Source organism: Bubalus bubalis, chromosome 18 (genome assembly GCF_019923935.1).
Source record: "Bubalus bubalis isolate 160015118507 breed Murrah chromosome 18, NDDB_SH_1, whole genome shotgun sequence".
Taxonomy (NCBI): Eukaryota; Metazoa; Chordata; class Mammalia; order Artiodactyla; family Bovidae; genus Bubalus; species Bubalus bubalis.
This window is the reverse complement of record NC_059174.1, coordinates 46,665,253-46,680,102: the sequence shown is the minus strand read 5'-3', so window position 1 is coordinate 46,680,102 and position 14,850 is coordinate 46,665,253. Positions and strand designations below refer to the sequence as shown.

Here is a 14,850-nt window from a genome sequence, read left to right as displayed (position 1 = left end):
AGACATGAATTTTAGTATAATACCACCTATTGTACAGCTGGAGGAAACTTGTTTTGAAAATAACTGATAGCATCTACTAAAATTTTAAAATAGCACATATCCTTTGATCTAGCAGTCTCTTGCCTATAATCTATCCCCTGGAAATAAGAATACCTAAAATGTAAGGGTGTTTACTTGTGTTATCTGTCATGGTAAATAACTAGTAACAAGTTGAATCGGCAGGGAGGATGGCCGAATAAATACACAGTACACAATATCATAGAATACCATGCAGCATTTGCTTATCTTACTCTCCCTGACCATTATAATCATTCTTGTTGCTGGGCCATGGCACTGGCCAACTATATGCACCAAATGGTAATCCTAGTTTGGTCTGGAGTTCCTAGTTGCTCTGTGACTTCAAAGATGTACCAGCACAAGGGTGTAATACTTAAGGAATGTCAGAGAATGTTTAATGAAAAATGGAAGAAAAGAGGATATTTAGATTTGTAGATACACATATATGTTACTTGGATACATTACCTCATAAAGTCAACCTATGGCATTTATAATCTTAAAACCAAATTTCAAAAATGCCAGTAACAAGCAGTGCAGTGCTATAGTTATATTAGCATAGTATTTTTCTGAGTTTAAGAGAAATCAATATATTTGAAAGGAGCCTAAGGTTTAAATGTTACACACTCAACTTTTATCACTATTCAAAAAGAGCATTAACTGTTTCTATATATCAAGTTATTGTGGGAAAGAATAAAAAATCCTCAAAAAGATTTGCTTTTAATAAGAGAATTCTCTTTAGGTCTGAGATCTCATCAGTTCCATTCTCTCCAAGGAAACAAATTAGAGGTGGGGTGGGAGAGTTGACTGTGTCTGGCAAATTAGAGAAAATAACTAGTTTGAGTTAAAAACTGAAGCTGAAATGCAACAGTTGTTTTACTTGGTGTCATACAAAAAAAAAAAAAAGTAACATGTTTTCTTCATTTTTAAAATGTCTAATTTCTAATACCAGAACTGGTTATGTGGCTTATTAAAATTTCTGATAAATGTTTCTTAAAAACTAATTATTTCTAACAAGTCTGTGCATGTATTATAAAGTAATATGATCCTTAATGTGCTTCAGTCACCTGTTGCAAAATCATCTCAGAGACCACAGAGATTAGTGATATGACATTTGAGAGTAATTTAAATAAATGGATTTAAGTTACCATTAAAATTTTAAATTTTATTTCATATTTTAAAGATATTATTTCAGAAATATTTTTTTTTGCAAAATATCTGCATCTAATTGGAAATGTAAGTCCATTATAACATGTATTCCATGTAGTCTCTCTACTCCTATCCCTATCTTTTTTAATTTTCAGAAGTTTAAAAGAAACAGCATAAATAGAATAAACTCATATATTATTACAATCCAGAATCAACTAATGTTTTCTTATATTTATTTGGAATCTTTTTAAATGAGATAGATATTTAGATACAAAACTGAAGTATTGTTCAACCACCATGATTGGCCCCATTTCCCTTGTACTCTCTTTCTTTCTAGAGACAACCACTTTTGGGAATTGAGTGTGTATCCCTCCAATCCATTCTTCATAGTTTTACATAAAAATGTTTACCCATAACCAATGGTTTAATACTAGTGTTGGTTAGTGTTGATTTAATTCAAACTCACACAGGTATAGTTATAATATATTCATCACTTCATTTTCACTCTACATGATTTTCAAATCTTTCTCTTAATACATATAGATTTAATTTGTTAACTGCTAGAGAATATTCTACAGGGTAAACTACATCACATTTTATCAACCATTTCCAAAGTGACAGATATTTGTTTCTAATTTTTTGCTATATTAATATAACTCATGCTGCAATGAACATTAAAATTACAGGACTCCCTGGGTACATGTATCAGTTTCTTCACTATATGTATATATACTCAAGAGTGGGTATTCTGGAATGTGTTTTTAAAATTCTTTCCTACTCAAAAGTTTGAAAAAAAAATTCTCCTACAAAACCCTTTTATTAAGTTTTGATCTTTTGAGTTCTAGTCTTCAATACTTTTGAGTTTTTTTAATAAATACTTTATAATGTATGACAACAGCAAAGATCTAATTTTTCCACATGAAGAATCAATTACCCTGAGACCATTTTTTTAATTATCCAGATTTTTCTACCAATTTGAGATGACCACCTCTATGAACTGCCAATTCCCCTTATAAACATGCATGTATTTCTGGATATAATATCCTGTCACAATCTTTATTTTCTATTACTGTATCAAGAGCAAGTAATTTTGATGGTTATACATGTAGTAAAACATTCAACAACAAAATGACAATTTTGTCTTTGTTTCACATCTTCACACCTTGTATATCTTTGTCTGAATATATCAGGTAGGCCTTCTAGAACCATGTTGATTAGTGTCCATGACTGGATCCTTAATGAGAATGCTCCTAAAAGTCCAGCATGAACATGTTTGCTGTGGGGGTATTGGCTTTCATCATAGTATAATAGTTATTAAATTCTCAGTGTATTACATTTTGAGTTGTTGCTGTAGGTTTTTCCATATTGATGTTACTTTACTGTAAAATGAATTTTCTGATATACTGTTTAGTATGATTTCTATTGAAGGTTTTCCTAAATTTAAGACATTCACAGAGCTTTAATGAGTATGAATTCTCTGGTGTCTAATATGATGTGACTTCTGGCTAAAAGCTTTCCCACATTCATTACACTGATAAGGTTTTTCTCCAGTATGGATTCTCATATGCAGAGCAAGAGTTGAGAACTGAGAGAAGGCTTTACCACATTCATTGCAACCATAGGGCTTCTCACCTGTATGGCTTCTCATATGCACAGTAAGAGATGAGCTTTGACAGAAAGCTTTCCCACATATTTTACATTCATAAGGCTTATCACCTGTATGAATTCTCACATGTACAATAAGTGATGTGATTCGGGAGAAGGCTTTTCCACATTTATTACACTCATAGGGTTTCTCTCCTGTATGAATATTGTGATGTTTAATGAGGTACTGCTTCTGCCTAAAGATTGTTCCACATTCATTACACTTATAGGGTTTCTCTCCAATATGAATTTTCTCATGCTCAGTGAGGTTTGATTTGCCACTGAAAGCTTTTCCACATTCCTTACATATATAAGGTTTCTCTCCTGTATGACTTCTCTGGTGTCTAATGAGGCTTGACTTTTGAATGAAAGCTTTCCCACACCCTTTACATTCATAAGGTTTCTCTCCAGTATGAATTCTTTGATGTATAATGAGGTTTTCTTTCTGGCTAAAGGCTTTTCCACACTCATTACATTTAAAGGGTTTCTTTCCACTATGGATATTCTGATGTTTGACGAGGTATTGCTTCTGACTGAAGGCTCTTCCACATTGGTTACATTCAAAGGGTTTCTCTCCTGTATGAATTTTCTCATGCTCAGAGAGATATGATTTGCCACTGAAGGCTTTGCCACATTCCTTACATGCATAGGGTTTGTTTCCAGTATGATTTCTCTGTTGCTTAATAAGGCTTGACATCTGAATAGAAGCTTTCCCACATTCATAAGTTTTCTCTCCAGTATGATGTTTTTGATGAGTAAGCAAGTTTCCTTTCTGGCTAAAGGCTTTCCCACATTTATTACATTGATATGATTTCTTTCCTGTATGACTTCTCAAATGTAGAGTAAGGGATGAGACTCGAGAGAACACTTTACCACATTCAGTACATTCATGTGATTTCTCTGCAGTATGCATTTTCTTATGCTCTGTGAGGTTTTGCTTCAGACTAAATGTTTTTCCACATTCATTACATTCATATAGTTTCTCTTCAGTATGAATTTGATCACGCTGAAGGAGATCTGATTCAGGCCGAAGGCTTTCCAACATTCTTATCATGCACAGGTATTTTCTCCAACAAGAATTCCTTAGTATCTCTTGACATGTGACATGGATGAAAGCTTTCCCAAGTTCAATATATGCAGATGGTTTCTCTCCAATAATAATTCTCAGATATCTAACAAAGTTGAATTTATGATGAAAGACTTTTCACACTGGTTATCCTGAGGTCATATGATTATAAATTGGGATGAAATGTAGCATCCTCATTATATTCATAATGGTTCTTTCTTAGATAGCTTCTCTCATGTTTAAGTGCAAGTTATGTCCAAATTTTGAAATTGAGTCCCATACATAGAGTAATAGTCTTAAAGAATCAATATCTGTGCTCAGAGGAAATACTTCTCTGAGTTTTTCTTTAGCTGTATTTTATGAAGTTGTCTGAGTTTTTTAGTTGTATTTTCTGAGTTTTTCTTTAGCTGTATTTTCACAAAGAAGGATGCAACTTAACTCAAAGGTCTTTCCTGTTGTATCTTTATTTATTTATAAATTTCCCAGGCCTTTTCTGAAAGGGAGTACAAAAAAAACATCATTGAAAAGAGTAACTAACTGTAAAATATTTAATGCCTGGCATGTAGTGAACATCTAATAAGGCAGCTATCATCATCATCATCAGTATCACACTTGTGAACTTCTCCACTATTTTTAATAAAATTTCAGAAATGTGCAATTTAGGGACTTCTCTTGTGGTCCAGTTGTTAACAGTCCACCCTGCCAATGGACATGGGTTTGATGCCTGGAGCAACTAAGCCCACAAGCCACAACTACTGAGCCCACATGCTGCTACTACTGAAGCCCAAGTGCCTAAAGTCCATGCTCCGCAGCAGGAGAGGCCACTGCAGTAAAAGGCCTACTCATTGCAATGAAGAGTGTCACCCACTCACTGCAACTAGAGAAAGCCCCAGTGCAGCCAAAAGAATAAAAAACAGTGCAATTTAAAAATAGACTTTTAATTTCAAACCTAACCTAACAGTATAAAAGAAAGCTCAAATACAAATGACACCCATGGGTGCATTAGCTTAAACTAGTTTTAAATTAAACAATGTATACTTTATAAATTAGTAAAATAAGGCAAAACATAAAGAACAGGTGACAGGATGAAAGACAAAACATAACACTGCAAAGTGTAGGATGAAGGGATAAAAAATGAATAGGAGTATTATTAAAGGGATGTGTGGTTAAATAAGATATTTATTTCTACATCTTCTTGAAGCTCCATTAAAATGACAATAAGGAGATGAAGGGCATTACTCATAAAAACTGAAAGGCTGAGGAAACAACAATGGATGAAAGTATTAGGAAATTTTGAAAGGAAAGCGAATAAAGGACTAAATTAACCACAAAACTTAAATAAAATGCTAGTAGATAAGGATGCCACTTAGATGCAAGGTAATTTGTGACACAGCTGTTGACAAAAAGGCTGTATAACTTTATGGACAGATTGGTTAAGAACTGAAAGTGGCTTATAAAATTATTATATAAGGAGAAGCTGATGCACCCAACTCTCCTAACTGGAAGAAATAGGAATTTATTATCCAGAAAAGTGTAACTGAGAAACTCCAAATTTAGTTTTGACACAGAAAGTAGATGAGAGTGCCATACTGAAAGAGGGTGATAAGTAAAAGTTTATATATAGTATAGAATCCCAACTTCTTTCTACTGCTAGACTACAGGAATGCTGGTAGTTGCCAGGTGTCAGATATGGAAGGTTCTTGTCTGAAAAAATGAGAAAATCATGAGAAGCCCGATAGATCCTGACATCTGCAGTCATAGAAAATAAATACTTGTATATCCAACTGAGTGTGTACAGTGAAGCTCACCATTTTAACAGACCTACTCATGGACACTGATTATAATCATCACAGAAAATATGAAAAATGAATGCAGGAAATTTTCTGAGCCCCATCTTCTTATTAGCATGTTGATAATGATTAAAATTTACTGCATTTAAAATAGGTAAAACAGCTATATGAAATGAAATGGCAATTGCAGAGTAAGCTGCAATTCAGAATAAGCACCAATAGACACAGTCAAATGAGTTTAAAGTGGCTGTCTACATGAAGCAAGAACAGTGGGTAAGGAAGAATGGAGTAAGCATAGTTATAATCCTATTTGACTTCTAAAAGCTCCAATTTGTTATACCTACAGAGATTCCTTGAAGACTTGGGCCTTTTAACTTGAATCAATCTATAAATAATTATATAATAACTATAGACAGTGCTTTTTTACCTTACAACTGAGTTTCACATGGGCTAAACAGCAAAGTACATATACATTTAATGGGAAAGGGGAAAAAAAGAAAATATGCCAGAAAATAGCCATCTTTGCTTCCAAATCTGATTTTGATTTCCATTTTGATTACTGATACTATCACTTCTGGATACTGAAACTGTCATTGCTATCAAATTTCAGTTTTCATTTATTTTTCTTTCATTATGCCTGATATTCTGGTACCCAAGCTCTTTTTTGTCAATGACTCTTTTCTTGGCCTCTCTAAGTCCTTTCTTTTATAACTGTTTTCCACCCACTCTCTGGAAACCTTTGACATTATTCTGAATTATCCATCTCAAACTTTTATCCTCATTTTCATATAAATCATTTTAAGAACTGACTAGTAATATGCTGCCTCTCTTACCAATGCTGTAATTTCCATAATTAGAAAAAAATAACCTCAACACTCACTGCATACCATAAGCAAAAATTCACTCAAAATGAATTACAGACCACAGCATGAGCATTAAAACTATTAATAAGAAATATAAAAGAAAAAATGGTAGACTTCATCAAAACTAAAAACTAATTAATGCCCTTTAAAAAACACAGTTAAGAAAACAAAAACAAAAGCCATAGACTGGGAGGAACTAATAAAGGGCTTCTCTCCAAAATATATAGAACCGCTGAAACTCAATAATAAAAAGATAAAAACAATTTATTTTTTAAAATGGGAGAAAAACTAGAATAGACTTAAAACATGAATGGCTAGAGAATCCCATGGACAGAGGACCCTGGCAGGCTGTACTCCATAGGGTCACACAGAGTCGGAAATGACTGAAGCAACTCAGCATGCACCCTCGAATTTACAATGTAGTGAATTTATATTTCAATGTAGTGAAAAACACAAACCTAAGCGAGTATATGTTAATACATAAGATCCAAGTTACTTTGTATCTGAGATGGGAGATACAAGGATTAGAGAGATTGGGCTAGAAGTAAGAGACAGTTCAATAAAAATGAAGTTCAAGATTGAACAGTGGATAAGATTTTGATAAATGGATCAATGCACAAAGGCAAAGATGCCAAGAATTTCATACACACGACAGGGGCAATAAGAAGGGTACAACTCTTACTATTTAAAGCTGGAATAATAATCACAACTTGATGAAGGGAAGAGGGAGACTGAAAATATATACATTGTAAAGTGTATAAAATATATATATCACTCCTGGTAGTAAATAGATATTGTCTAAAATCAAGGATGAAGACTAAGAAAATTATGAATATAAAGGCAAACACAAGAAAGAAAAAAAATAAACTTCCCAAATGTTCAGGAAGATATATATTCACAACAAATAAAGATCCTACAGCAAAAGATAAAAGAGGAGGCAGAATTTAAAACAGTAGGGAATTACCTAGCGGTCCAGTGGTTAGGACTCTGTGCTTTCACTACTGAGGGCATGGGTTCAATTCCTTGTCAGGGAACCAAGATCCCACAAGCCATGAGGTGTGGCAAAAAAAAAAAAAAAAAAAAAAAGAATTTAAAATAGTACAGAAAGTTAAATCAGAATAAATACCAAACATACTGTTCCTGTCAACAAATGCAAATAGAATAATAATAACTATTAAAGAACTATGATAGGCTCATATAGGAAATTCTCAGGCCTCAAGCCAGACCTCCTGAATCTAAAAAAGCTGTGGGTAGGGCCCAGCAGTCTGTATTTAACAACCCCTTCAGGTGATTTTTTTTTCCTAAGATTTATTATATACTTATTTATTTTATTCTTTGGCTGAGCTTAGTTTTGATCACTTTGCCCAGGCTTTCTCTGGTTTGGCTAAGTGGGGGCTACTCTCTAGTTGCAGCGCATGAGCTTCTCATTGTGGTGGTTTCTCTTGTTGCAGAGCACAGGCTCTAGGCTTACAGGCTCAGTAGTTGTGGCTCACAGGCTTAGCTGCTCTGTGGCATGTGGGATCTTCCGGGAGCAGGGACTGAACCCATGTCCCCTGCGTTGGCAGGCAGATTCTTAACCACTGGACCACCAGGGAAGCCTTCTCCAGGTGATTTTGATGCATGCTAAAGTTTAACAACTGATATAGCTGCTGCTGCTGCTGCTAAGTCGCTTCAGTTGTGTCCAACTCTGTGACCCCATAGACGGCAGCCCACCAGGCTCCTCCCATGGGATTTTCCAGGCAAGAGTACTGGAGTGGGTTGCCATTGCCTTCTCCAACTGATACAGCAAATCCCCCCTAAACTGTATATAAGATATGCTTCTAAAATAATATATCAGAAATGCTGAAAATAAAGACTAAAAATAATCATGAATATATAAACTATAGAAATCCAAGATACAAAAACATTAGCAACTGAGAAGACTACCTCTCTCAACCTAGGAGATCAAATCCATGAAATATGAGAATATATATGAAATGGAAACATGAAATAAAAATATGTACTAATTTATAATATAGAATTAACTAGTTTATTCTGTATTTTGAAAATACTGAAACATCTTTTAAAATGCTCAGAGGACATTCTCAAAATAAGTCCACATAGTAGGCCTATAAAGCTTCAAATATTCCACAAAGTAGAAAAGGACAGATAAAATACCCTAAAAAAAAAGTCATAAATTAAAAATTTTCACTTGTAAATTTCAAAATCTACTGGCTTGAACAAACTATTTGGTCAAAGAGGAAATTAAAATATATCACATAATATTCAGAGTATTATTCAGAACACAATGTGTATCAGAACCCACTTGAAAAAAATGCTTGGAGAGTTTTAACATAAATGGTTACATCATTTTAAAAAGAATAATAATAAATATTCAAACTAAGGAATTACAATAAGGAAAAGTAAAAGAAAAACAAAAATTAGAAAAGAGAGAAATTGATTATTACAAACAAAACTACAAGTAATAATAGATTCATGAGTAAGAATAAAAGCAAAATTAAAAATAAAAAAATGATTATTTGAAAACAAGAATTATAGAGACTATTTTGTTCAATTCTATGCAAATAAACTTGTAAATCTAGCAAATATAACCTCTGAGAACTTAGACCAGAAAAGAAAATTTAAACAGAAAAGTAAACACAGAAAAAAATAGAGGTGATCATTCTCTCATTTTATCACCCCAAAGTCCAAAGTATGTGTGGTTTAAGGTGTGAATTTTACTAAACTTTTAACAAAGTACAATAATATTTGCAGAAGTATGAGGTACAACAGATTAGAACTAAGTTCTATATAACTAGTAAGTCAAAAGAAAATACAGAAATTACATTCTCTTGGTAATTAAAGCCCCCCTTGTATTTTTACAGGGATTATATCAACATCCTTCACAGATACTTAACCAGAACTGAATTTTTTATACTGTAAAATGACAGTCCTGAACTGAACTAGGCAACATTATCTGAATACCAGGCAAACTGGTCCTTTCAACAGCATTTATCTTGTGCTTTAAAAAGTATTTTAAAATATAAATCAAAATGCTCTAATACCAAGTGTACTAACTTTGTGCTATAATGCCTAAGCTGAGTAGTTGCAACAGAGATCTTATGGATTACAAAGCCTAAAAAACTTTCTATCTGGCCCTTTACAAAAAAATGTATTGATGCTCTTCTACCCTAGAGTGGTGATTCCTCTCTCCTGTACCAGGCTGGAACCAGGATACATTGTTAATCCAGCTTTAACGACAAGTAAATGATAAAGAGAGAACCTGGAAGAAGTCTGGATCTTAAAGTACCACAAAGACCATGCAGATTTTGACTACTCATCACATAAAGAAATAAGCCAATAAATCAATTCTTACATTCCTTAAACCAGCACATTCGGGTGTTTATTATAGTCACTTAGCTTTAAACTCCCAAATATGCTGGTTTACCATTTAGCTTTGGTTTACCACTTAGTTTTACTATATAGGGGCTTCCCTGATAGCTCAGTTGGTAAAGAATCTGCCTGCAATGCAGGAGACCCTGGTTCAATTCCTGGGTCAGGAAGATCCACTGGAGAAGGAATAGGCTACCCACTCCAGTATTCTTTTGAGTTTCCCTTATGGCTCAGCTGGTAAAGAATCCGCCTGCCATGTGGGAGACCTGGGTTCAATCCCTGGGTTGGGAAGATCCCCTGGAGAAGGGAAAGGCTACCCACTCCAGTATTCTGGGCTGGAGTCGGGATCACAACAAGTTGGACATGACTGAGTGACTTTCACTTAGCTTTATTACCATGATTAACACTTTTTAGTCCTGTTTCACTCCCTTACATATCATGTATCTGCAGATACCAATTCAATTCAGGCATTCAAAGTGTTTTCAGATCATAAGAAAATGAATGGACAAGAAAATGACTTTTTACAAAAACACATAGTAGGGTAGAGTTTGCCAACTTCTGCTTTTAACAGGTCACCATTTAAAAAGAATACACTGGGTTTCCCTGGTGGCTCAATGACAAAGAATCCGCCCGCCAGTGCAGAAGACACAGCTTCAGTCCCTGGTCCTGGAAGATTCCACATGCCGCAGAGCAACTAATCCTATGTGCCGCAGCTACTGAGCCAACGTGTCCCAATTACTGAAGCCCATGTGCCTAGAACCTGTGCTCCACAAGAGAAGCTACTGCAGTGAGAAGCCCTCACAACACAACGAAGAGTAGCTCTCGCTCACCACAATTAGAGAAAAGCCCACATAGCAATGAAGACCCAGTACAACCAAAAACAAACAAACAAAAAATACACTGAGTTTGCCTGACATTTGAACATTTTGTTATATGTTAACACTCTTTTCTACACAGCAACCACAGTAATCTTGTCACAGGCAAATCATGTCATGCTCTCTCTGGAAAGTCTCCCTGTATAATCATAAAAATATTTAGAAGCATAAAATGTTTATTGTGGCTGCTTCTGAGGAGCAGAAATAGAGAACTGAGAGCCAGGAATAGGAGATATACCTATTGTTTTAATGTCTATCATGTATATGTATTAGATTTTAAAAATAACAGTACAATACAGCACCAATTTCCAGGCCTGCATTATTGTTAAAAAGCAGAAGGTAGACAATATCTGGAGATACACTATGTATAGTATACAGTATAGATATACTCTATAGTATAGAATACAGATATAGTATATATACAGATAGTATACAGATATACTATATAGATATACTTGTATATCTGTGTATAGTATATAGATATATACTTGTATATCTGTATACTATAGATTTACAAAATATACTACGATATTTGGAAGTAAGACAATAAAAAAAACAAGGATAAAAGTGTAAAATTCAACTATGAGGTATATTACAATAGAAGGAGAAAGAAATATGATAGTAAAATTTTAAAGAAAATAATCTACATTTGTAGATTTGAAAGATTACAGATCTCTAATCTTTGGCAAGGACTGAATGCTGAAGGAAAGGAGTGTAGACATATAGGGAGAAGTGAAAACTGGAGAATGTTAGTGAGAGGAAGAAGCATGAAATTTAGACTATAGAAGTTATAAAATTGAGGCTGCAAATAAGGTAGAGAGGCTGGCATCCAGAATCAAGGTTAGAGAGAGAACTAGTCCTCCAGAATCTGAGAAAAGAAGAGCATCAAACCAGGAAGAGGATTTAGAAATGGTACCTAGGTTATCTAAAGGATGCCTAGCAATTTTCACTCCAAAAGACAAGAGCTGATAAGAAAATTTCAAAACATTTCAGATGTTGCAAACTCACTGCTGCTGCTGCTAAGTCGCTTCAGTCGTGTCCGACTCTGTGCAACCTCATAGACGGCAGCCCACCAGGCTCCTCCGTCCCTGGGATTCTCCAGGCAAGAACACTGGAGTGGGTTGCCATTTCCTTCTCCAATGCATGAAAGGGAAAAGGGAAAGTGACACGACTCTTAGCAACCCCATGGACTGCAGCCTACTAGACTCCTCTGTCCATGGGATTTTCCAGGCAAGAGTACTGGAGTGGGGTGCCAGTGGACAAGGCAAACTCACTGAGCCACTGTAATGAGCCTTTACTCCATTCATACCTGCTGGGTTCTCTCTTACCCGGAGAATACCTCCTTTACATTTCTTCCTCTATCATCAGTTGCTCTTCTTGTTTGAACTGGTTACTTTAAAATTTGAAATAATGACATAGGACTTGGATGAAGGTTAAAGCAGCATCTCAGAATTCAGGTTGAGCCCTTAGGACCCTCAGTGGAGTTGAAGGATAAGGAAAGTAAAGCCCCTGGGGATGCACAAAGAAGCTGACTTGTGAAAAAGAACAAAGGAATGATGATTCTTTGGCTTAGAAGCCAGAGCACACACATACACATACATGTGAGCACATGGAAAAAGAGTATTTGTAATTTGCATCTCAGGTCAAACTCATTTTGTCATTTAAAGGCTCCACACATTTCAAAAAATGGGAAACAGAAGGTATTTTATTTTTCAGAATTTAGGTTATACAGAGAAACTATCAGTGAGTTGCTAGAGTTCTCTAGAATCACAACCTGCATGAGTACCTTTGAGCAGGAGTCACTTACAAGTGACACTTTGTTCCTGATTGAACAGTCACAGTTTTGAATATCATTTTCCCCCATAACAACACATTTCTCATAAATGTGAAGTCACCAACCTTAAGTGATATGGATAAAATGTAAAGGAAGTGACTCTGAAGTTATTCGTGGCTCAGAGTTCTTAAAATTTTTAGAAGCCTAATATTTTATCCAGGTTATATTACTCTAAGAGAAATTAAGTGTCCTATAATTAAATGGTCATTCAATTCATTGGTTCAGCAAATGTATTTCTCATTTATTATTTGTATTGAAAAGACCATAGTCTTCAATTTGTAATGGGGTGTGACAGATAAAGGAGTCAAACTTGCTCAGAAGCTCTTCCCTTACTCCAACATAGGATGCTTAGTCTGGCTGGATAGTGCCATGAATTGATGAAAACACAGATGGCAGAAAGGATGGAGGCAACACACAGGGAAGGAAGAGGTAAGTATGACATTATGGACATGAAGAGTTTGAAGTTCCTATGCAACCTCCAGATGGCATTATCCATTAGACAGTTAGAGAAGCTCAGGACAAGCCTCAAATAAGAATGGTCATGTCATTAGTCCTGTGTCACAGCTGAAGCCATAGTGGAATTTGGTTGCTCCTAAGAGTTCTTAGAAGTGAAAAAGATCAAAGGTGGAAACTCAGGAACACTAATATTTGAGGGACAAACAAACATCACTCACTAATGGAGATTTTTTGCAGGGAGAAGGGACCTTGTTCCTTGGTTTTCACTGGAATTGTAAAAATGAGAGAAGTATTATGGAAGCCAAGGAAACATCAAGAATGAGTCCATGATAAACACCTGAAAAGGAATGGAGTGAACAGAGAAATCTAATTACTCCTTCCCAGGTAAAAATGGAAATGTACACAACAGTCAAGCAAAAATGTGATTTTTATTCCTGCCCTAGTTGCTACATCCCCTCACAACCATTTTTATTTTCTGTGTAAACTTTAAGTTTCTTCATACAACTACAAATATACACTCCTACCCCCACTTACTAAAAAAAAAAAAAAAAAAAGTAGTATGTTATACCAAACATACACTTTACTTTCTTCATATAACAAAATACATCGCACTTTTTAAATCTATCTAACATATGGTATATACTTCCGCTTGCTCAAGTCTTTTTTTGGGTCTTTCATTAACATTTAAAAATATCTTCATAAAGCTTTTATACTTTTACTGTTTATCCCTAGGTGTTTTATCTGATTTGTTGCTATTGTAAAGAAAGTAGTCTTCTTTTTAACTATTACTGATTATTTTCTGTATGTATCAAAAATATCATTCTATATATGAACTTATGTACTGTGGTACGTTCTCATTTTATTGAAAAATGTGTGATTAAAATACTGGAAGAAATTGTTTTTACAGATAAAAGAAAAATTTGTTTCACCACACTTACAAAGGTCATTTGGTTTTGGGGGAAACCTGGTAAAATCAGGAGTCAGATTGCCATGCTCACTGACAAATCAGGGAGTCTTAAATTGATTTTCTGACTTGTGCGTCCAAGACCGGACAACTTGCTTCCCAATTCTGCGCTATCAGCACCAGTGGAAACTACCTCTTAAAGTTGTCCTTAGCCCAGGACTTCTCAAAGCAGCCTCACCGGAAGTCCTCCAAAGAATTAAGAAAAGTCAATACCTCTGGGGAGTCTAGACATCCAATAACAAGTTTCCCGGAAATCCTTCTCTTTAAAAAAAAGTGCTGATTGTGTTTTCTACTCCACAATGGGTCTGCTTTTATACAAAAAACACTTATCGCTCAACTGCTTAGCCTTTTCCCGTTCTCATCTTTCACAGAAATAGATGTTGCAGAGAAATGCACCCTCTTATTATTTTAAAAACTAGAAAAGTGAGGTTTAAATGGTACTATCCCAGTAAGTTCCCAACGCCACCCACTCTCACGAAGTTGGAACCACACAGGTTGCAACTCTGCAACCCTCTCACTCTCCCTCACACCCTAAGTCACCCACCGACGAACCCGCCCCCGTTGCCTTCTGTACCCCTGCCCCCATCCACAGCTTTGAACACTGCTGCACGTCACAGGAGGCGATTCCTCTCCTTCAGTTTCCCCAGCCCGGTCGTAGGCTCCGCGAAATCTCCCCTACAACCTAGCCGACCGGACTCTAAGCCCAGAAACCTAGGTCCAGCAACCCAGATCTACGCTTCGCAGAACCAAAACCAAACTCACCAGCAGACAAAGACGACGATG

General features: G+C 35.4%; 1 protein-coding gene across 1 annotated transcript in view; it reads right to left on the bottom strand.

Moving 5' to 3' along the window:
- ZNF529 (zinc finger protein 529) overlaps positions 1–14,850 on the bottom strand; it is an 87,039-nt gene that overhangs the window by 36,488 nt on the left and 35,701 nt on the right. The window contains 1 exon segment of the mRNA XM_045163251.1: positions 2,657–3,864. Within this exon segment, the coding sequence (XP_045019186.1) occupies positions 2,657–3,864 (1,208 nt within the window).